At 40.7% G+C, this 22,130-nt stretch overlaps 1 protein-coding gene across 4 annotated transcripts in view; it reads right to left on the bottom strand.

Moving 5' to 3' along the window:
• ASCC2 (activating signal cointegrator 1 complex subunit 2) overlaps positions 1-22,130 on the bottom strand; it is a 108,439-nt gene that overhangs the window by 68,497 nt on the left and 17,812 nt on the right. For all 4 annotated transcript variants that reach the window (XM_033955074.1, XM_033955073.1, XM_033955076.1 and 1 more), the window contains 2 exons: positions 16,012-16,182; positions 14,775-14,904 (listed from right to left, as the gene is read on the bottom strand). In XM_033955074.1, coding sequence (XP_033810965.1) covers positions 14,775-14,904; positions 16,012-16,182 — 301 coding nt within the window. The remainder of the gene's footprint in view (positions 1-14,774; positions 14,905-16,011; positions 16,183-22,130) is intronic.

The raw sequence follows: 22,130 nt of genomic DNA, 5'->3' as shown, positions 1-22,130 counted from the left end.
ATTCAGGATTTCTTCCTTCAGTTCTGCCATATTACTCACAGTCTCTGTCAGCATTTGTTTGATTTGCCTCAGTTCCCCCATAACTTCAGCTTTGCTTAACTCCTCTGATACATCAGCAGGAAGCGGAACCTTACTCGGGGTAATTTGATCCTGCTTCTGCCTTTTCACAGCCCCTCCGGTTTCACTCTTACTCTGTCGGGTGCTCGCCATGCTCCCGCTGTCCTCTCTGATGTTTTCAGCCGAAAACAGTTTAAAAGGAAATCTTTATTTATTCAACGGTTGCCCAGGTAAGAGAAGCGCTGCGATCACACGACCATTTTGTGTGCGCGCTAAGCCACGCCCCAAAGGATGGTAATTAAATTAGTACTGCAGTATCATATAAATGGGTTTTAAATAAAGTTCATTCTAATATACCAGCGGCTGGCAGCAGAAGCAGCGGCGGGGACTTATCACAGCTCCGCCCCTCCCCCGATCCAGCAGGGGCTAATCGGTTGAGCACGAAGAGACACCGGGGCCGTACCGAAACCAGCGGCAGGCAGCAGAATCAGCAGTAGGGACTAAAGAGCACAGCTCCGCCCCTCCCCCGATCCAGCAGGGGATAACGATGAGCATAAGGAGATGTCGGTGCTGCACCAAAAAGAGCAGCAGGCAGCAGAAGCAGCGGCGGGGACTTAAGAGCACAGCTCCGCCCCTCCCCCGATCCATCAGGGGATAACGGTGAGCACAAGGAGACGCCGGGGCCACACCGAAACCAGCGGCAGGCAGCAGAAGCAGTGGAAGAGACTTAAGAGCACAGCTCCGCCCCTCCCCCGATCCAGCAGGGTCCTATACCATACTAGATATCGGATCTGAGAATGGTGGCAGTTGACCGTTTAATGCAGCTGATGCACCGAGATGATAGTGGCGGTTGTCTGGCTGTTGCAGAGGTCATCTGATCCAAATGACATGCCTGCATTTTAGCGTTGCATTGACTCTGATCTAAATGACTAGCCTGCATTTTGACACTCATTACTACTTCCTGGGAAACCTCATGGCTGAAATATTGTGTGTTGGCTTGGCTGCATAAGTCAGGGCTCCATGGCATATCGTCTTTATGAACTTCTAACATCAGATCCTATTGTCTGTCTGGAATTTACTTTATTCCATTTATTTTATTTTTATTTATTGTTTTCTCAGGTACTTTAGCTAGAATGTGAGCCTTCGGGACAGCTAGGGAAATCCAAAGTACCATTTTTATTTATTTTATTTTAATGTATCTTTAATGTATCTTCATTGTAAACCACTTTGAACCTCACGGTATAGCGGTATATAAGAAATCAAATCAAATCAAATATATGGCCATTAAAAGATGCGCTCTAAGACAGAACAAAAGTTACATACCCAAGATTCTCCATGGTCAGCTGGATAGGTTATAATGTGAATGGGAAGGGGATGAGTTGGATTTAGCCTCCCAGAGCCCAGAAAAGAAAGGGGATGAGACTTGATATACCGCCTTTCTGTGGTTACAATCAAAGTGATTTACATTATACAGGTACTAGGAAAAAAGTATTCCCAAGCTGAGAGGGGACATGATCGAAACATTCAAGGTACTGAAGGGAATTGACTTAGTAGAGAAAGAGAGATTGTTCACCCTTTCCAAGATAGGGAGAACGAGAGAGCACTCTCTAAAGTTGAAATGGGATAGATTCCATACAAACGTAAGGGAGTTCTTCTTCACCCAGAGAGTGGTACATAACTGGAACGCTCTTCCAGAATCTGTCATAGGGGGAAACATCCTCCAGGGATCCAAGACAAAGTTAGACAAGCTCATAATGAACAAGGACGTATGCTGGTAGTCTCAGTTAGGGCGCTGATCCTTGACCAGAGGGCCGCCGTGTGAGCGGACTGCTGGGCATGATGGACCACTGGTCTGACCCAGCAGCGGCAATTCTTAGTTCTTAAGCTCCCCGCTTTGATAATTCTTTTCAGTATATCTTTTTAACTACCATATTTCCTCAAAAATAAGCCCTATCATGATTTTTAAAGGTGCTCCTGTAAGCCCTACCCCAAAAATAAGCTCTAATTAAGATCAACTTAATTAATTTTATATCTCCTTACTTCTGCTATTCCTTTTTAATTTTGCCCTCCCTAAAGTGCACCCCTTACATGTTCTCTTTTTCTTTAATTATTGTAGTTCATTCCCCTTTTCCTTTTGGATTTTTGTAAGTATATATTAACTTGTATTAATTTATTATAGTGTTTCCCCCATTTTAAATTTGTAATACGCTTTGAAAAACTTGACAATGCATGTACATCAAATTTTAATAAAAACTTGATCAACCCCTGAAGCCCCTCCAGAATGTCCTCAACACTAGAGCTGCCCGATTCGCCAGCGGCAGCGTTTCCTCCCCCCCCCCCCATGTGCAGCATCTTTCCTCCCCTCTCACTCATCTCCTTGTGCAGCAAAGGCAGATCGTGTTTGACAAACTTGCTGCACTTCTTTGAGGGAGTAAACAGACAGATAGACAAGGGTGACCTGGTCGACATTGTATATCTGGATTTTCAGAAGGTGTTTGACAAGATTCCGCATGAACGACTACTTTGGAAAATTGCAAGCCATGGAATCAAGGGTGAAATACTCACGTGGATTAAAAACTGGCTGGATCAAAGGAAACAGAGAGAGGGGGTAAATGGACAATACTCGGACTGGAAAAGTGTCACCAGTAGAGTGCCGCAGGGCTCAGTGCTTGGACCCGTGCTCTTCAACATCTTTATAAATGATCTAGACATTGGTATGATGAGTGAAGTGATTAAATTTGCGGACGATACAAAGTTATTCAGAGTAGTGAAGACACAGGGGGATTGTGAAGATCTGCAACGTGATATAATCAGGCTCGAGGAATGGGCATCAACATGGCAGATGAGGTTCAATGTGGATAAGTGTAAAGTGATGCATGTAGGTAACAAAAATCTCATGCACAGGAACATTAACTGCTAATACGATATGCATGAAAATTGGATCTGCTTTGGCCAATAAGATACTATTATAAACAGATGGGCTAAATCTTGATGTTATAAGGGAATTGGTAGGTACATCTATAGCACATATTTCTACCAGCAGATTACATATACATTTGCTGCTACTTGTTTGGGACTCAGGCAACAAGAGCAGAAGTGTGGCACTTTTTGTTCTGTGCTAAAACATAAAAACCTGACAGCAGATAAAGGCCAAATGGTCCATCCAGCCTGCCCATCCGCAGTAACCATTATCTCTTCCTCTCTCTAACAGATCCCAAGGGCCTATCCCAGGCTTTCTTGAATTCAGACACAGTCTATCTCTACCACCTCTTCTGGGAGACTATTCCAAGCATCTAACACCCTTTCTGTAAAAAAGAATGGCCTTAGATTACTCCTGAGCCTTTCATCTCTTAACTTCATTCTATGCCCTTTTATTCCAGAGCTTCCTTTCAAATGAACAAGGCTCGACTCATATGCATTTACATCACGTAGGTATTTAAACGTCTCTATCATACCTCCCCTCTCCTCCAAAGTATACAGATTGAAATCTTTAAGTCTGTCCCCATACGCCTTATGAAGAAGACCACACACCATTTTAGTAGCCTTCCTCTGCACCGGCTCCATCCTTTTTACATCTTTTTGAAGGTGCGGCCTCCAGAATTGTACACAATATTTTAGTGTAAATCTTTTTTACTGATGAAAATGAATACAACCAGAAATAACAAGCAACAAGTAAACAAAGAAATTGGACAAGGCTGTGAACACCGAAAATCGGTATCATCTTCAAAAGTACATGAAGCCCTCTTTTCCCCCAGTACCCCCCTCTTCTCCCCAACAACCCCAAATAGTAACAGCGGAAAGGAACCAACCAATATCCCAAGGCCTTTTGTATGATAGACCTGGAAAAAAAAAAGGTACAAAGGCACAACCACTTAGGATCCTCCTGCTATCAACCGAACAAGCAAACTGCACTAAAAAAAAAATTTAAAACCCATCTGACTTCCCAGCCCAAAACCCTAGAAGACTTGGAAGAAGAAGAAAAGAAATTGAGAGAGAGAGAGAGAGGAAAAAAAAAAGGGGGGTATGTTAGGTCAGGGGAAGCAACCCAACCATCTAGGAAACCCTCCCAGCTCGCCAAGAAGACAGCGCTTCAGCAATATAGTTTATAAAAATATTAAAAAGAACAGGCCCAAGAACAGAACCTTGAGGCACACCACTGGTAACACTCCTTTCTCTCAGAGCGATTTCCAATGATCACTACCCTCTGTCGCCTTCCACTCAACCAGTTCTTGACCCAGCCTGTTACTTTGGGACCCATCCCGAGGACACTCAGTTTATTTATTAGACATCTGTGTGGAACACTATCAAAGGCTTTGACTAAAATCTAAATACCCCACAACTAGCGCACTCCCTCTATCCAATTCTCCGGTCACCCAGTCAAAGAAATTGATCGGATTTGTCTGAGAAGACCTATCTCTAGTGAATCCATGTTGCCTCCGGTCCTATAAACAACATTATTCCAGAAATTTCACCATTCTCTGTTTTAAAAGTGTTTCTATTAATTTGCTTACTACAGAAGTCAGACTTATTGGCCTGTAATTCCCTACTTCTTCCTTACTTCCACTTTTATGGAGAGGGACCACATCCGCCCTTCTCCAGTCCTCTAGTACCACTTCTGACTCTAGAGAAGCATTGAAAAGGTCAGTCAGCGGAACCTCCAGAACGTGCCTAAGTTCCTTCAGCACCCTCGGATGTACACCATCCAGCCCCATTGCTTTGTCTACCTTTATTTTAGCTAGCTCATCACGAACACAACCCTCTGAAAATCGATCAGGGTCTACCACTCCTTCATCCCTATTCATGTTTGTCTTCTACAGTCCCACTCCTGGTGCTTCAGCCGTGAACACAGAACAGAACTATTTGTTAAGCAATTCAGCCTTTTCTTTATCATATTTCTCCCCTTCACCTTTGAGTCTCACAATGCTACTTTTGCACTTCTTCCTATCACTAATATATCTAAAAAATGTCTTGTTGCCCCGTTTTACCATGTCAGCTATTTTTTCTTCCATCTGCATCTTTGCTTTCATATATTTTTGCCTGTCTTCCTCTTTCTGTGATCTTTTGTAGTTTATGAAAGTTAACCTCTTATTCCTTACCTTCTCAGCTACTACTTTTGAGAACCAAAGCGGCCTTCTTTTCCTCTTACTTTTCTCACAAAAAGGTTTGTCACTCTTACAATCACTCCTTTCAGTTTTGCCTACTGCATTTCCACTCCTTCCAGATGTTCCCATTCAGACAATTCCTTGACGTAATCCCAAATCCAAACAAAGTTAGTTTTTATAAAGTCTAGAACCTTTGCTTTTGAATGAGCCCTCTCTATACCTATCTTAATATTAAACCGTACCATGCAGTGATCACTGGATGCCAGATGATCACCCAATGTTACATCAGAAACACTTTCCCCATTTGTAAGCACTAAGTCCAGTATGACCCCCCATCCCGTGTGGGTTCCATTACCAACTGCTGGAACAGTTCTCCTTGTAGAGGATCCAGGATCTCCCTACTTCTAGAAGATCCCACAATAGGGATACCCCAATCAATATCCAGCATGTTAAAAATCACCTATTAGTAAAACTTCCCCTTTTTTTAGATATATTCTGAATGTCTACTATTAAATATCTGTCCACCTCTTCTGTCTGTGGAGGCCTGTATATCACACCAATGTAAATATATTCACCATTCCAAATTGATCCACAGTGCCTCTTTTTTGCCCTGCATATCCTGAAATTGTGTGGCTTTAATATGATCTTTAACACAACGCTACTCCCCCTCCTTTCCTTCCTACCCTGTCTTTCCTGAATAGATTATAGCCCAGTATAACTACATCCCAGTCATGGTTCTCCATGAACCACGTCTGCATGATCACCACTATATCCAACTCATCTTCTTCCATCACAGCTTCTAGATCCAGAATCTTGTTTCCCATACTTTGAGCATTAGCATATACTGCTTTCCAGACATTGCTCCCTTTTCCCATCCATGTATAGATATTCAGTGATTTACTTACCTGAGGGCTTTGATCACCCTGCCCCATCATTTCTAGTTTAAAGCCCTCTTCAGCAGTTTAGTCAGCCTGCTGCAGAAGACACGTCTTCCCTTCTTTGATAAATGCACGTGTTTGTTCTATTACAAAGAGATCCAGGACCGGATTTCACCACTTGTTGAGATGTTGAGACTACTTAACATAAGAATAGCCTTACTGGGTCAGACCAATGGTCCATCTAGTCCAGTAGGCCATCCTCATGGTGGCCAATCCAGGTCACTAGTACCTGGCAAAAACCCAAAGAGTAGCAACATTCCATGCTACCAATCCAGGCCAAGCAGTGGCTTCTCCCATGTCTGTCTCAACGGCAGACTCTGGACTTTTCCTCCAAGAAATTGTCCAAATGTTCTTAAAACAAGCTACGTTAACTATTCTCTGAGCAAAAAAATATTTCCTCTTATTGGTTTTAAAAGTATTTCCCAGTATCTTCATTGAATACCCCTTGTACTGGTTTCTCTGCCTCACACTTAGGATGCTTTGTGGGAAATGTTCAAAGTTGGACTTAGATGTCCTATCGAAAATACCCCTCCAAGACAGATAAAAATCCTCAATAAGGCAGCCAGAGATGCATCTGACACTCTACTCAGGTTACACTCCATCATCAAACAGGGCAGTGACAGAATCTTAGAAGAGTGATTTTATAATTTTGATTCAGCATGATCACATTCATTGATTAAATCAGCAATCCAACAATGTTGCAAACCGACATTTTACTTGCTATCAACTTTGAAATGTCTCCCCTTCCCTTCAGATACCCTTATAACATGCAACTTGAATGTGACACAAGTACACACATTTGTTTTTCATCTGTCTCTGCTATTCTCAGGTCACAGACCATAAATGTCTGTCTAGCATATGGATGGGATGGGAGTGACCTTACTTTCCTACCACTGGAATTGCTGTCTAAGCACTGGCAAGTTGTATTTTGATTCCATCCTATTTCCATTTAAGGATCCTTTGTGTTTATCTCATGCATTTTTTTAATTCTGTCATCACTTTACTCTCCACTACCTCCACCAAGAGGGCATTCCAAGCATCCACCACCCTCTCCATGAAAAACTAAGTTATTCCTAAACTCATGTCTTCTAGTTCTAGCACTTCACCATCTCTGGAAAATATTTGTACGCATGTTAATACCTTTCAAGTACTTAAACATCTGTATCTCATCTCCCCCGTCCTACCTGTTCCTCTAGGGTTGACATAGTCAAATCCTCATAACTATTGTCTTCTTGATAGAGGTGGACAAAAAGTTTGTTTCAGGTGAGATGATCAATACAATCTGTAACAGTTTTTGACAATAATCAAAATCCGTGTTCGCTATACTCTTCTACCTCCAAAAAAAGTAAGCCTTCCTCCCCATTGGCATGATGCTATTGTTCACACAGTCAAAAGATAGCCTGAAGATATGCTGTTTTGAGATTTCTCTTTTTTTTTTTTTTTTTTTTTTTAATTTTATTTATTAAATTTTCAATTTTTACAATAATTGAGTCTCAAGTAATATAATTAATTACTATATATCATTGTATCTATCATTAATACAACTTAATTTATAAACAGTATATATTATAAATTATATATAATCAAAGTTATAAATCCCTCCCCATTTTACAATTAATGATTCTAAAAATTATACATATCCCACCCCATTCCTATATAAGTACTGTAATTGTGCTAAGAAGTCTAATCATTAGAATAATTAGTCAATGGTTGCCAAATTTTTTTGAAATTATGAAAATTCCCATGTTGTAATGCTATTACTTTTTCCATTTTGTAGATATGACAGACAGAGTTCCACCAGAACGTATAATTTAATTTGGTATAGTCTTTCCAATTTTGAGTAATTTGTTGCATGGCGACTCCTGTTAATATTAATAGCAACTTATTATTGTTTACCGAGATCGGACTCTGAGTTCTCATTGCAGTTCCAAATAATACGGTGTCATATGAGAGTCCTACATGATTTTCTAATAATTTGTTAATTTGGGGCCAAATCAGATTCCAAAAGGCATTTACACAGGGACAAAAAAAAATTAAGTGATCTAACGTCCCTATTTCTATTTTACAATGCCAGCATCTATTGGATCTAGTATTATCTATTTTTTGCAGGCGCGTAGGGGTCCATAACACTCTATGTAATAAAAACATCCATGTTTGACTCATAGATGCTGACTTTGTAGATCTTAATCTCCAGGACCAAAATCGTGGCCATTGAGATGCAGAAATTGTCTGTCCAATCTCAATACTCCAAATATCCCTAAGACCAGTTTTCTTTTTTTTATTTAAAAATCCATATATCAATTTGTACCATTTTGCGGCTTGGTGTCCCAAGAAATCCGCCTGGAAACATAAAACCGGCAGACTATATTGAGTATTAAGATTTTTCCATTCAGAGAACCCTACCTGAATGGCCTGCTTCAATTGCATCCATTTAAAGTATTGTGATTTATTTAAGCCAAATTTATTTTGCAATTGTGAAAAACTAAGCAGTGAACCATCTGAAATGACATCATTTAATGTTCGTATTCCTGCACTTATCCATTGTTTCCAGACGATCTTAAATCCGCCAATTTTGATCCTGGAGTTTACCCAAATAGATTGATTTAGTGATTTACTAATTGGATCTGGTGATAGGTTATTAATATATCTTAATGTTTTCCAAGTGTCTATTAAAATTCTGTTATCTTTGTATTTTCTAGGCATTGTTATACTAATTAAATGATCTAAATGTAATGGGAACAGGAGCCGCCATTCTAAATATAGCCAATCTGGTACATTTTCCATGAGATCTGGGAGGATCCAATACATACCCTGTCTTAGAATATAGGCTTGATGGTACCTATAAAAATTTGGAAAATTTACCCCTCCCTCCACAATTGGTCTTTGTAAAGATACTAAAGCTATTCTGGATCTTTTCCCAAACCAAACAAATTTTGTAATAATATTGTTTAATTTTTTATAAAAGGACCCCTGAAAAAATATTGGTATCATACTCATTTGATAACAAATCACAGGCAATATCATCATTTTAATTGTTTGAACTCTTCCCCACCATGAAAGATGTAAAGGATTCCATTGTTCACACATTTCTGTAATTTTTTTCAATAAAAGTTTTTCATTTTCTTTGACTGTATCATCAATTGTATTTTTAATCATAATTCCTAAATATTTTAAACCTTCCTCTTTCCAAATAAATGAATATGAATCAAATAATCCTTTGGTACAATGAACATTAATAGGAAGAATTTCTGATTTACTCCAATTAATTTTATATCCAGAAAATTTTCCAAATTCCTCTAGAAGATTAAGTAAACTTGGAATAGTAATCCCCGGTTCTCTTAAATATAATAAAATATCATCTGCATATGCAGAAAGTTTATATTCCCAGTTAGAAAATGGGATTCCTTTTATCTCCTTAGTTTGATTAATTGCAATTAACAAGGGTTCTAAAACAACATCAAAAAGTAAGGGGGACAAAGGACATCCTTGTCTAACTCCCCTTTGCAAGTTAAATCTATCTGATAAATTGTTATTTATATATAGTCTTGCACCAGGAGAGCTATACAAAGTTTGAATCATTTTAATAAAGCCGGGGCCTAATCCAAACCATTCTAGAGCTTGATACATAAATTTCCATTCTACTCTATCAAATGCTTTTTCTGCATCTAAAGATATCATAAATGCAGGATCATTTATAGTTTTTGCTAGGTTTAAAGAATGAAATGCTAATCTAGTGTTGTGTGATGAATGTCTTTTAGCAATAAATCCTGTTTGATGCACATCAATAATGAAAGGAAGAGCGTTTGCTAATCTTATTGCTAGTACTTTAGAAATTAATTTACCATCTACATTTAATAAAGAAATAGGCCTGTAATTTGAAACCAAAGTAGGATCTTTGTTTGGTTTTGGTAAGACAATAATTAATGAATCAGCCATAGTACCTGATATATTTCCATTATTCATTTGATACTGATACAATTTTAATAGATATGGTAAAATAATGTTTTGAAATGATTTATAAAATTCAACCGTATAACCATCACCACCCGGAGCGGATCCAACTCTAAGAGACTTCAATGCTGATTCTATTTCTTTTATAGATATAGGTTCTTCTAAACTTCCTTTTATATGATCTGGAACATTTGGTCCAATAAATGAATTTAAAAAATTAAGTCCATCTGGTTCTTTATTTTCATAAGATTCAGAAGAATATAAATCTTTATAAAAATCAAGAAACTGTATTAAAATGTCTTTATTGTTAGTGTGTGTATTACCTTGTATATCTTTTATTGCGATAATCTTGGATTTTCTTTTTTTTGCTTTAAGAAAATTTGCTAATAATTTTCCAGCTTTATTTGAATTTCCATAAAATTGAAATTGTATATTAAATAAATCTTTCCTCACAAATTGAGAAGAAATCTCATTATATTTAACTTTTAGTTTTAATAAATCTTGTAATGTATTATTTTCCCATTTTTCAATTAATTTATTTTCTAATAATTTAATTTGTTTTCCTAATTCAAGAAACTGTTTTTTATGTTGTTTATTAATATATGCTGAATATGAAATAATATTTCCTCTCATTGTTGCTTTAAAAGCGTCCCATAAAATCTCAGCATTAATATTATCTGAATCATTAATTTGAAAAAATTCTTGTATTTTTAATTTAAATTCTTCGAGGAAATTTGAATCCGCTAAAAAATTATTATTAAATCTCCAAATTGAATTGAAATGTTCAATATCATAATTTTGAAGATTAATCCACACACCAGCATGATCCAAAATTATAATAGGATCTATTACTGCTTTTAACACACGCTGCGCTAGGTTATTAGAAACAAATATATAATCAATTCGTGAAAAGGATTTGTGGACCTGAGAACAAAAAGAAAATTCCTGATCATTAAAATGAAGAATACGCCATATATCTATTAAATCACAAGATTGAATCAAATTATCTAAGCCTAATGATTTCATAATTCTACTTGGTTTTTTATCCAAAATTGGATCCATTACAGCATTGAAATCCCCTGCTACTATTAAATTAGATGTAGCCAGTGGTAAAAGTAATTGTTGAATTTGTTTGAAAAACTCCATTTGATTCGTATTAGGAGCATATAAATTGAATAAATCCATGGTTGTATTTCCCAGATCCATTTTGACATGCACCCATCTACCTAAGGGGTCATAATTTATTAATTAAGATTTCTCTCTTGTTCTCTGCCTTTGTTGGTAATGTTGAAATTATTTTTGTGACAAAGGTCTCCTGTGTCCTTATTGATATGGTTGAAATGTTTTGTATGAACTGTAATGAATCCTTTTTGATGACTGGTGTTGCTCAGTGTTGTCTGCAGCCAAAGATTGGATGGTATTGCAATTGTCCTTGATTAGGAAGATTATCTATTTTTCCATGCATCCTTTCACAACCACAAAGTGTTTAGCAAGTAATTTTTCTCATTGGCTATTGATGCCCCCTTGATGCTGTTATTTATATGCTGATCTAATCAGATCGCATATTCATCAAAGTTCTCAAAATATCAGAGGCAGTAGAATTTCATAAAATGGAAACATAAGAGAGTTGGTCCCTTGATATGACCCAATATGGCACCTAGACCAGTATCTTGTTTCTAACGGTGGCCTATCCAGGTCACAAAAGTAGTGATAAGTAGTGGCTTATGGATTTTACCTCCAACTACATTAACTGCTGTTACTGCATCTTCCTTCAATGAGTTCCACAATATGCTTTGAGTGAAAAAATATTTTCTCTCATTTATTTTAAATGTACTACCATGTAACTTTATGGCATGTCCTCTACTCTTTGTACTTTCAGAAAATGTCAACAAATCAATTTAGGTTTACTCATTCCATTCCACTCAGGATTTACAGACCTCTGTTATGTTTCCCCTCTTAGAATTGGAGGTATAATTGCTTATATTTTTTCTAGAGCAGCATAAAAATGGCATCATTTGAAACCAGTTGGGCAGTCATTGTAACATTTAACATGGTATTCTGGAACACCTTCTTGCCCAACATATTTAGCAATCTTAGATCTTTGCCCGGTGGGGGTGTTATGAGCACTAGAGCTATTACACATTATGAGAGAAGATTCAGCTACTACTGAATAATTTGGCAACTGAAGCTTGGCTTGCCCCATCGCTAACTGCATGTTCTGTTTTGTAATTCTCTTAGAATTAGGTCATGTAGATGAGGTTCTTGCCAAACTTTTTCCTGTTTGAGAAAAGTATCTTGTGGTTTGGCAGTGTATGTCTTTAGGGGCATCCAGCTTTGCCAACCTTCACTCAGAACAGTTTCAGAATTTACTATTCACTGGTCCTCAGCGGGCCACCACACACTCAAAAGCTTTCATTGTGTATGGCTTTACGCTCCCACTCGTCATAGGAGCCAGTTCGCCTTTCAATTTATATTCAAATATCTTAATAATTAGAAAATTTAAAGTACTTAGCTTCTAATAAGATGCTATGCAGGGAGAATTTGTTCTTAACATCAACATGTTTCGCCCGTTTGAATCGATGGGCTTTATCAAGATTCCTGCTCCCTCCTAATAACTTTCAACCGCCATTTCACATTTATACAATGGCGGTTGAAAGTTATTAGGAGGGAGCAGGAATCTTGATAAAGCCCATCGATTCAAACGGGCGAAACATGTTGATGTTAAGAACAAATTCTCCCTGCATAACATCTTATTAGAAGCTAAGTACTTTAAATTTTCTAATTATTAAGATATTTGAATATAAATTGAAAGGCGAACTGGCTCCTATGACGAGTGGGAGCGTAAAGCCATACACAATGAAAGCTTTTGAGTGTGTGGTGGCCCGCTGAGGACCAGTGAATAGTAAATTCTGAAACTGTTCTGAGTGAAGGTTGGCAAAGCTGTAAGATAACTTCTTTCAGCCGTGTGGGCTATCTGATATAATCTTCATTCTTAGCTAAATTATACTTATATAGTGCTGGTGTTTACATTTTAGGGGCATCCAAGCATTTTAGAATTCCTTGTCAGGTCTATCTTGTGTAGGTAAAGGCCGCTGCATGGCAATCTTCTGAAGGAATCCAGATTAAGATGCGTCATCAGGCACAATGGGGATAGCTCTAAAGGAAGGTGAAGAACTAATGTGAACAAAAGAAGAGCGGGACTTGGGTGCGATAGTGTGTGATGATCTTAAATTGGCCAAATAGGTTGAAAAGGTGACAGCAAAAGCTAGAAGGGATGCTAGGGTTCATAGGGAGAGGAATGGCCAGTAGGAAAAAGGAGACCTCATTTAGAATACTGTGTACAATTATGGAGACCACACCTTTAAAAAGATATAAAAAGGATGGAGTCGGTCCACAGAAAGGCTACTAAAATGGTCCGAGGTCTATTCTACGTCACAAGGCATACAGGGACAGACTCAAAGATCTAAATATATATATTTTGGAGGAAAGGTGGGAGAGGAGAGATGAGATGTTTAAATACATATATGGCTTAAATACACATGAGGTAAGAACTCCAGAATAAGAGGGCCTATAACCATAAAGCTTTATGACCTCACAATACAGGTGTAAAGAGCCTTAGCCTATAGGGAGAGGAGAGGTAGTGGATGCTACAGAGGGGCAGACTGGATGGGCCATTTGGCCTTTATCTGCCATCATGTTTCTATGACCTGATGATCCTCTACAGCATGGTAATTGTAGTTGGACCAGAAAAGCAGTAAAAACCTTCCTCTTCCAATGACCCAACCATGGACTTGTCATCCTAAATGTGGACTAAGAGACCTATATGTGATCTCACTCATCATGCATATCTTCCATGTGATCAATTAATCTACACCCCGATTGCCTTGCCTATTTTGCTCTGCTCTTTTGTATTGTGTCCCCACTGTCCGTAGAACAGTAAATTCCTGGGAATAGATAGGTCCCTTCTGGTTTTCTTATCATGTATGTTCCCTTTATTGAAACTAGGTTAAGTTCCCATTTGTTGTAGATAGGTTCCCTACTGTCTTTGAAACTATATATGTTCTTCTGTAAACTGTCCTGAGCTTTCTGGGAGGATGGGATATAAACTGAATCAATTAATTAAGTTAGCCCACATTAATTAATTAATGTGGAGTTACATTTGTATCTTAATACAACATAACACCATTTTCTATAAGCTACGATGGGTTCCTTCTTTGGGGTATAAAGCAGTACTTAAACATAGAAACAGAAATCTACATCAGTCCCTTTCCTACTATTATAATCTAATTATTTGATAACATCAATTATCCCAAAAGAACAAGAGATAAAGTACACTTCTCCCTCCGTATTCGCGGTTTCAGTAATCGCAGTTTCGATTATTCACGGTTTTTAGCTTGCTGGCTCCCCCCCCCCCCACAATTTCGTCAGCTTGCATAGAGAAATCACTGATTCCAAGCGTTTAAAGAGAAAATCGCCGATTCCCAGCACTTTCTTCACTGTGTTTTGCCTCTTTTTCAGGAAGAGGCCAGGTCTCCCACCATGTTATTCGTGGTTTCACCATATTCATGATGGTTTTTAATAGAAAACAGCGAATAACATATGAAAAAGTTATTTGCGGTTTTTCTGTATTTGCGGCTCTGTTAATCCCCTATCACAGCGAATACGGAGGGAGAAGTGTATCCAATAAAGCAACAGAGGCAAGGGGCTAAGAAATATTAATGCTAACCAATCATCTTCTGCAGCAGTGCTCCATTACCCTTCCCAAAAAGCACACACAGATCCAGAAGCTTCGGAATGTCAAAGAGGAAATTATCATACAGAATTTCTCCAAACACAGATGGCGTAATAAAATGATCCTGAAAAAAAAAACAGAAGAGAAGTTTAACAAACTTAAAAGTGGAAGGAAGGAGTAGAAACATCAAGGACAAACCTGATCTATGCTTACAGTGCCTCTCGTATTCTAGGTCAATTGAAATTAGACATATACCCTCAAATTCTACATATGGCCTCAAATATGTACACATATAATAGCTATGCTTGCAAACTAATTAGTTAATAAGCTGTTAATGATTATTGACATTAATTGGAACCAATCTGGATTTATGCCTGGATCTGCCTAAGCACCATTCTATAACACTGCATACCCAGTGTTTTGCGCAACCCAAAGGGGATGTGGTCATGAGTGGCATGAGCGGGTCAGAGGGTTCCAAAAGTTTAGGCCCAGTGTGATAGAACTCCAGAATTATGTGCTCAACTTGCATGCAGAAATTTACTCCAGGTTTCAACAGTCGTTTTGTCCTTGGGTCCAAAGTTGGATACAGTAATCTGTGCTCAGCGCCATGCTTAAAAGGGCGCCTAGATCGGCATTCTCTTTAGAAAATAGCACTTGGTGCAGAATTTTCCTGGTGTCTAATTTTGAGCACCGTTTGCCAAATTTGGTCCAAAGCTCGAGTTATATGGTTGAATGCCTAGGACAATGCTATTTCCTTTACGGGGCATCTAATTGTGGGAATTAGGATAATGGTTTTGGGGATGCATATCAATTCTGTCTTTATTTGGACAATCGGGTTACAGTGAAGGTTAAAAAAAAATTTAGCAATCTCAGATTAACTTGGAAAATTAGGACTTCTTTCAGAAAATCACTTAAAGTCTATAGTCTGTTATTGAGCAGGACATGGGGGAAGCCACTGCTTGCCCTGGATTGGTAGCATGGAATGTTGCTACTCTGGGTTTTGGCCAGGTACTATTCACCTGGATTGGCCACCATGAGAACAGGCTACTGGGCTTGATGGACCATTGGATTGACCCAGTAAGGCTATTCTTATTTTCTTATGTATATGAAAAGTACTAAAGGTCAAAGCCCAAGCAAACCAACAACCATTACTGTCAGACATGGAGATATAAAACTTCAAAGCCCCAAATCTCAAGTCCCCTGGAACTGTATTCTATCTGGAGATGGTTACTTTGGACTCCTTGTGCGTGGAGATCCTGAGGAAGGTCAGGAAGATGCTGCGCTGAAGGCGCTCCTGCATGTGCAACACTGTTGAAGGGGCATCCACCAGTTCATCAAACCGTCGAGGGGCAAAACACAGATAGGAATCCAGGCACTTCTGCAAGGTGTCATCAAATATCACCTAACACAAAACAAAGGCAGTCAGTGAGTGAGAGAGAAAATAATACAAGAAAAATTGGAAAGTCAGCTTTTCTGAAAAGATTTTCTTTTGCTCTGTGTCTATGGAAAAAAAACAATCTTCAAGGCTAATGATGTAGGAAAGAAAAACAATGTGGCAGAGAAAACTCCATTTATGAAAGCTGCTTAGTATAAAAAAAGAACAACAACAACAAAAAAGCCAGAGTACTTCCGAGTGTAAATGCAGCTCTTCTTAAGGAAGAATTTTAGGCCCTGATTCTACATAGTGCGTCCCGATTTTAGGCAGCTGTAGGCGTCCTACAGCTGTCTAATCAACCAATCGGGATGCACGTTTTTTTAAAAAAATGCTCCCCCAGCAGGCTTTCTATATTGAAGGTGAGGCCCGCAAGACACCTAAGCTCGCCTAAGGGCCTTAGGCGGGCCTTAGGCGAACCTAGGGTGCCCAATCCCTCCTACTATAAATATACCAACCGCCCCTCCCGACACTACCGATCGCTGGCAGGAGGGTGCCCAATCCCTCCTGCCAGAAGATGCCCCCCCCGACACTACCGACCGCCCCCCCCCCCCCGACACTACCAATCGCTGGCAGGAGGGTGCCCAATCCCTCCTGCCGGAAGACGCACCCCCTCCGCACCCCCCCCCCCGCACTAACAGCCCTCAAACCTCCCCCCAACCAAACTAACCTTTCCTTGTTGGCCAGATGGGACTTGCCCGTGCAGCCGGCAGGCCCATCTCGTCGAAATGAGGCGGGCTCGCCCCTTCCCGGCCCAACCTTCCGAAGCCTAAGGCCTGATTGGTCCAGGCTCTAGAAGCCTGGACCAATCAGGCCATAGGCATAGCGGGTCCGCCCATCCCCACTAAGTCTAAGGCCTGATTGGCCCAGGCACCTAAAATCGGGACGCACTATGTAGAATCAGGGCCTTAGTGTATAACCAGTAATTTTATAACGGGTCACTTAGGTTGAGAGGTCAAGCAGGCACCTATTTTAAAATTTTACAAGGACAAGCTGTGTCTTTACAAAATGGTCCCACAAAAGCTGTATAAATAGAGGCTAAAGTGAAGCCACGGACATTTATACCTTCTCGGGAGCACATAAATCATGACTCCACCCCAAATCTACCCCAAACACACCTGCACCCGAATCTTTTCATCACATGTACTTTATAAGAAGCATTTTACCTGCACATAGGAACAAAAAAGACTTAATAAAATTACTGCCTAAATATATCTGTAATTCTTTACACAAAAGCAAGCAATTACAAACATATTTCACATTTTTGTGACTAGCTTCAAAATACAGCCAAAACAGCACTCGGAAGTGTTCCTAACGAAGCAACAGTTCAGTTTTGATGACCTAAACGAGATCTTTCAAAAGGTTCATAGACGGGCATGAGCTCTTACAATGATTAGAAATGCAAAATAATTGGCTGAAGTGGCTGTTGACAGACAGCTGCTGATTCTGCCCTTTTCTCACCATGAGAATGCAAGCTGCAGCTGTCTGACTGGAAAGGACTTTTGCTTGGTAATGCACACTACAGAATAACATGGGGACAAATTTGTTCCTGTCCCCACAGGAATTCAATTTCCCCACGAGTTTTGTCGCTGTCCCTGCCCCATTCCTGTAAGCTCTGCCTTAACCGCACAAGCCTCAAACACTTATGATTGTAAAATGTTTGAGGCTTGTGCAGATGAGGACGGAGCTTAGGCATTGGTGGAATGAGGCATTATGACATCACAATCTGAGTTCTAGAATGTTGCTACTTAGGATTTCAAAGTGTTTGAGGCTTGTGCAGATGAGGTCGGAGCTTAGGCATTGGTGGAATGAAGCATTATGACATCACAATCTGAGCTCTAGAACATTGTCACTTAGGATTTGAAAGTGTTTGAGGCTTGTGCAGATGAGGACAGGGCTTGCAGGAATGGGGCAGGGACAGGAAAAGAACTCACCGGGAAAGTTCCCGCGGGTCTGGGAAAAAATTGTCCCCGTGTCATTCTCTAATATACATATTAGGAGATGAGGATCTTACCGTTTATGTGGCAAGAGAGGCACTTGACATGAATGTCCTTTATCTTTTTCTATACCAGAAAACATGCATGTTTAAGTTTATGGCAAAGGCTTACAATTTAGTATTACTAAACTGGAGGAAAAAGCAAATCTTGCCTCTCCCTCTCACAGTTACTTATAGGGTTGTGGAGTTGGAGTCAGATGCAATTTTAGGTGGAGTTAGAGTACTCCAATTATATTCCACCTACATACTAGGCGGATCACAATAAAATTAACATCCATAAGAAACCTGTATACTTACACAGCCATAAACACACACATCTCTTTGTCCTGGATCCAAAGTTAATTTTTTTGTTCTAGATCTAAAGTACTGGTAAATATAAGGCCTAATATTAACAGGAGTTGGAGGTTTAGTATACCTACTCCACAACCCTGGTTACTTACACAGATTTGATTCCCTGTGCTCAAAGGTCTAATGTAAGCTCTTGGGGGTATGCATCTTATTTTATGTTCCACAGCAATGTACATGCAGATAGGTTATATAAACAATGATATATACTAGTGCTAAATGTATACCATATCCCTTCTTTGTTGCTACAAATATTTAGAGATTAATTTGCACCTCTCCCATTGCAGGGGGAGTGTTGTGTGGCTGTGGAGAGAATGGGCATCTCTCCCGCTGCGGGGGGGGGGGGGGGAGGGTTGCTTGGCTACCAGAACAGCTGTGATAGCAGCCCATCATTTTTTTTAAGAATCTAGGCCATAGTCAGCTGGATCACTCCAATCATATTAACACAGATTTGAGACTTGTGAGCAGGGACAACTGCCCTCTTTTTTTTTTTTTTGAACATTAATATATATTACTAGTTGTTTAGCCCGTTACATTAACGGGTGCTAGCAGCCCTTCTCCCTTACTTTTACCTCCTCCCTGTCCAGCAGCACCCCCACCCATTCCCTGCTCCCCCTATATAGCAGTAGCCCTTTTCCTTTTATCTCCCCCTGTTCAGCATCACCCCATTTCCAGCTCCCCATATCCAGCAGTAGCTATTCTCCTTTGCAGGAGCCCTTCTCCCTTCCTTTTATCCCCCCCCTCCCGGTCTAGCAGTACCTCTTCCCTGCTTCCCCTATCCAGCAGTAGGCCTCCCTTCCTGTTACCTCCCCCCCTGTCCAGAATCACCTCTTCCCCGCTCCTCCTGTACTGCAGCACCCCCTTACCTGCTCCCCCTGTCCAGTCCGGTGATCTCCAGCCAACAGGATGGCTCCTGCAGGGAGTCTAGTTCCTGTCCGGTCCGCGCCAGGCGTGCGAGCCTGCTCCGCCCCCTCCCGACCTGCTGGGAGTATTTGAATTAGACCCGACGGTTCCTGTTGAGGGAAGCACTCCTCACCGGACTCAACGGTGAACTCCAGCCATCGGGCCGACATCCGCCTTGGTTTTTTGTTTTATTTTAGTTGAAAGATGCGGCGGTGGCTCCTCTCATGATCCCCGCCTGCGTCAGAAGTCCAACGCAGGCGGGGATCGTGAGATTAGCCACCGCCGCGTCTTTCAAAGAATCGTAAGCCGCGCATGCACACTTCCTATGTGTCAAATGCAGGGCTCACGTGACAGTGGATCGCAGGCGCTCCTCTTGCTCTCTGGCTGGTGTTAACGTCTGGGGCATTTTTTATTGTTATGTGTAATCAAGGCAGAGATGAGAAGTGGCTCGAGCCGACGCGCTTCTGCTGGGGACTCGTACAGTCCAGTCCTTCTGGAGAGTGTAGGGCAGTGGGGCCATAGTAAGAGCGGGGCATGCTGCAGTCTTGGCGGCCACGGACATACGGATCATGGAAGCACGCCGATAAGACTGCGCATGCGCCGCCTACGGTTTTATTATATAGATATATAAAATCAATCTTTCAAGAGCAGTCAATAATTTTCTCTCCTCTGTACATAATGCTACATTTCACACTTTCTGAAAGGTAACTAATTTCAAAATGCTTTGGATTAATGAGTGAATATTTCAGCAACTCAAAGATTGGTGCAACGGCTCACAGATTTCACACGTGTTCTAATTTGACCAAGGGGCGCAGTCAGACATGCTATTTTAGGGGGCTTGATCCCATATTGAGGGGATGCAGAAAATGCTGTGTGGCCACCCAACTTAAATACCTGAACTGGTGGAGATCCCCAAGCTTTGTTAGCTAAAGAAGGCCTCTTTTAGCAGCTAGAGCAGGGGTGCCCAATAGGTCGATCGCGATCGACCGGTAACTTGCCAAGGCAAAGTGAGTCGATCACCCAGGACTCACTTTGCCTTGGCGATCTATCGGGCTGATCAATCTTCCTCTCCCCGACATCAATTCTGCCGTCGGAGAGGAAGTTCGGGCCAGCCAATCGCTGCCTGGCTGGGCGGAACTTCCTCTCCGACAGCAGAATTGACATCGGGGAGAGGAAGATTGATTGACCCGAAGCAGAGAGAGCATGGGGCAGCGGCGGCTTTGGAGCCTGTTATCCATTGGTGGCGTTTGGGTCCTGTTCCCCGATGGTAGCGGCAGTGGCAGTGGCTTGGGGAAGGGCAGGGAGAAAGAAAGAAAGGGGGCAGGCAGGGAAACAGAAGGAAAGAAGAGAAACAGAAAAAAAGAAAGGGGGCATGAAGAGAGAAAGAAAGAAAGGTCAGGGAGAGAGGAAGAAAAAGTTGGGGGAGGGAATGAGGTGTGGAGGAGAGGAAGCATACAGGCTGAAAGAAAGATTGGATGCACAGTCAGAAGAAGAAAGTGCAACCAGAGACTCATGAAATCACCAGACAAGGTAGGAAAAATGATTTTATTTTAAACTTAATGATCAAAATATGTCTGAATTTATATCTGCTGTCTATATTTTACAATATGGTCCCCTTTAACTAAACCGCAATAGTGGTTTTTAGTGCAGGGAGCCTATGAGCGTCGAGAGCAGCGTGCGGGCATTCAGCGCAGCTCCATGCGCTAAAAAATGCTATTGTGGTTTAGTAAAAAGGGAGGGGGTGGGTATTTGTCTATTTTTGTATGGTTGTTACTGAGGTGACAGAGTCATCTGCTTTGACCTCTTTGAAAAAACCCCGGAACAGGAATGATAATTAACAATTCTATGTGTACAGTGTGCGTTGTGATTTTTTTAAATTTTATTGTTGGTAGATCATTTTGACTTGGTCATTTTAAAGTAGCTCGCAAGTCAAAAAAGTGTGGGCACCCCTGAGCTAGAGCAATCCTCTGCTCTGCAAGCCACAGCTGGAACACTCCCACGCTGGTCTCTCTGTGTTGCTGCCGATGCCCCACTTGTATATGCAAAAACTGAGGGGGAGGCTGGTGTGACGGGGCAGAACGTAAAGAGTAGCATGGAAGCGTTCCAGCCACGGACTGAAACCCTTGTTACCATTCAGTTAAATACCCAAATCCACTTCTACCTCATCTACTCCCAGTATAAAGGCCATATGGTCTATAAGGGAACAAGGACGGACTATGCAGTAAGGAGACTGGTCTTATTTGTTTTCTTTGTGTATTGTATGGAATGGTTGAACTCTTTGGTAGAGACTGTTCTATATTGTTTATGTAGTGTATTGAATTTTTATATGTTGTAATCTACCTTGTGTTTCTTTTTTTTTTTTTTAATTCTTTATTCCTTTTTAATCCTTCAACAAGTGTACAAGAAAAATCATACATACTCTCAGAAACAACACTTGATAAATCCATCAAGACAATAACAATTGTATCTAATATAATAAAATGGTAAGCCGCGCATGCGCAGTTCCTAAGTGTGCGCCGCTTTTCTGTGAGCTGTAGCGACACATAGGAAGTGCGCATGCGCGGCTTACGGTTCTTTGAAAGACGCGGCGGTGGCTACTCTCACGATCCCCGCCTGCGTCGGACTTCCGACGCAGGTGGGGATCATGAGAGGAGCCACCGCCGCGTCTTTCAAC

This window comes from Geotrypetes seraphini, chromosome 8 (genome assembly GCF_902459505.1).
Source record: "Geotrypetes seraphini chromosome 8, aGeoSer1.1, whole genome shotgun sequence".
Lineage (NCBI taxonomy): Eukaryota > Metazoa > Chordata > Amphibia > Gymnophiona > Dermophiidae > Geotrypetes > Geotrypetes seraphini.
The sequence above is the reverse complement of the archived record's forward strand: the minus strand, read 5'-3'. Positions and strand labels throughout refer to the sequence as shown.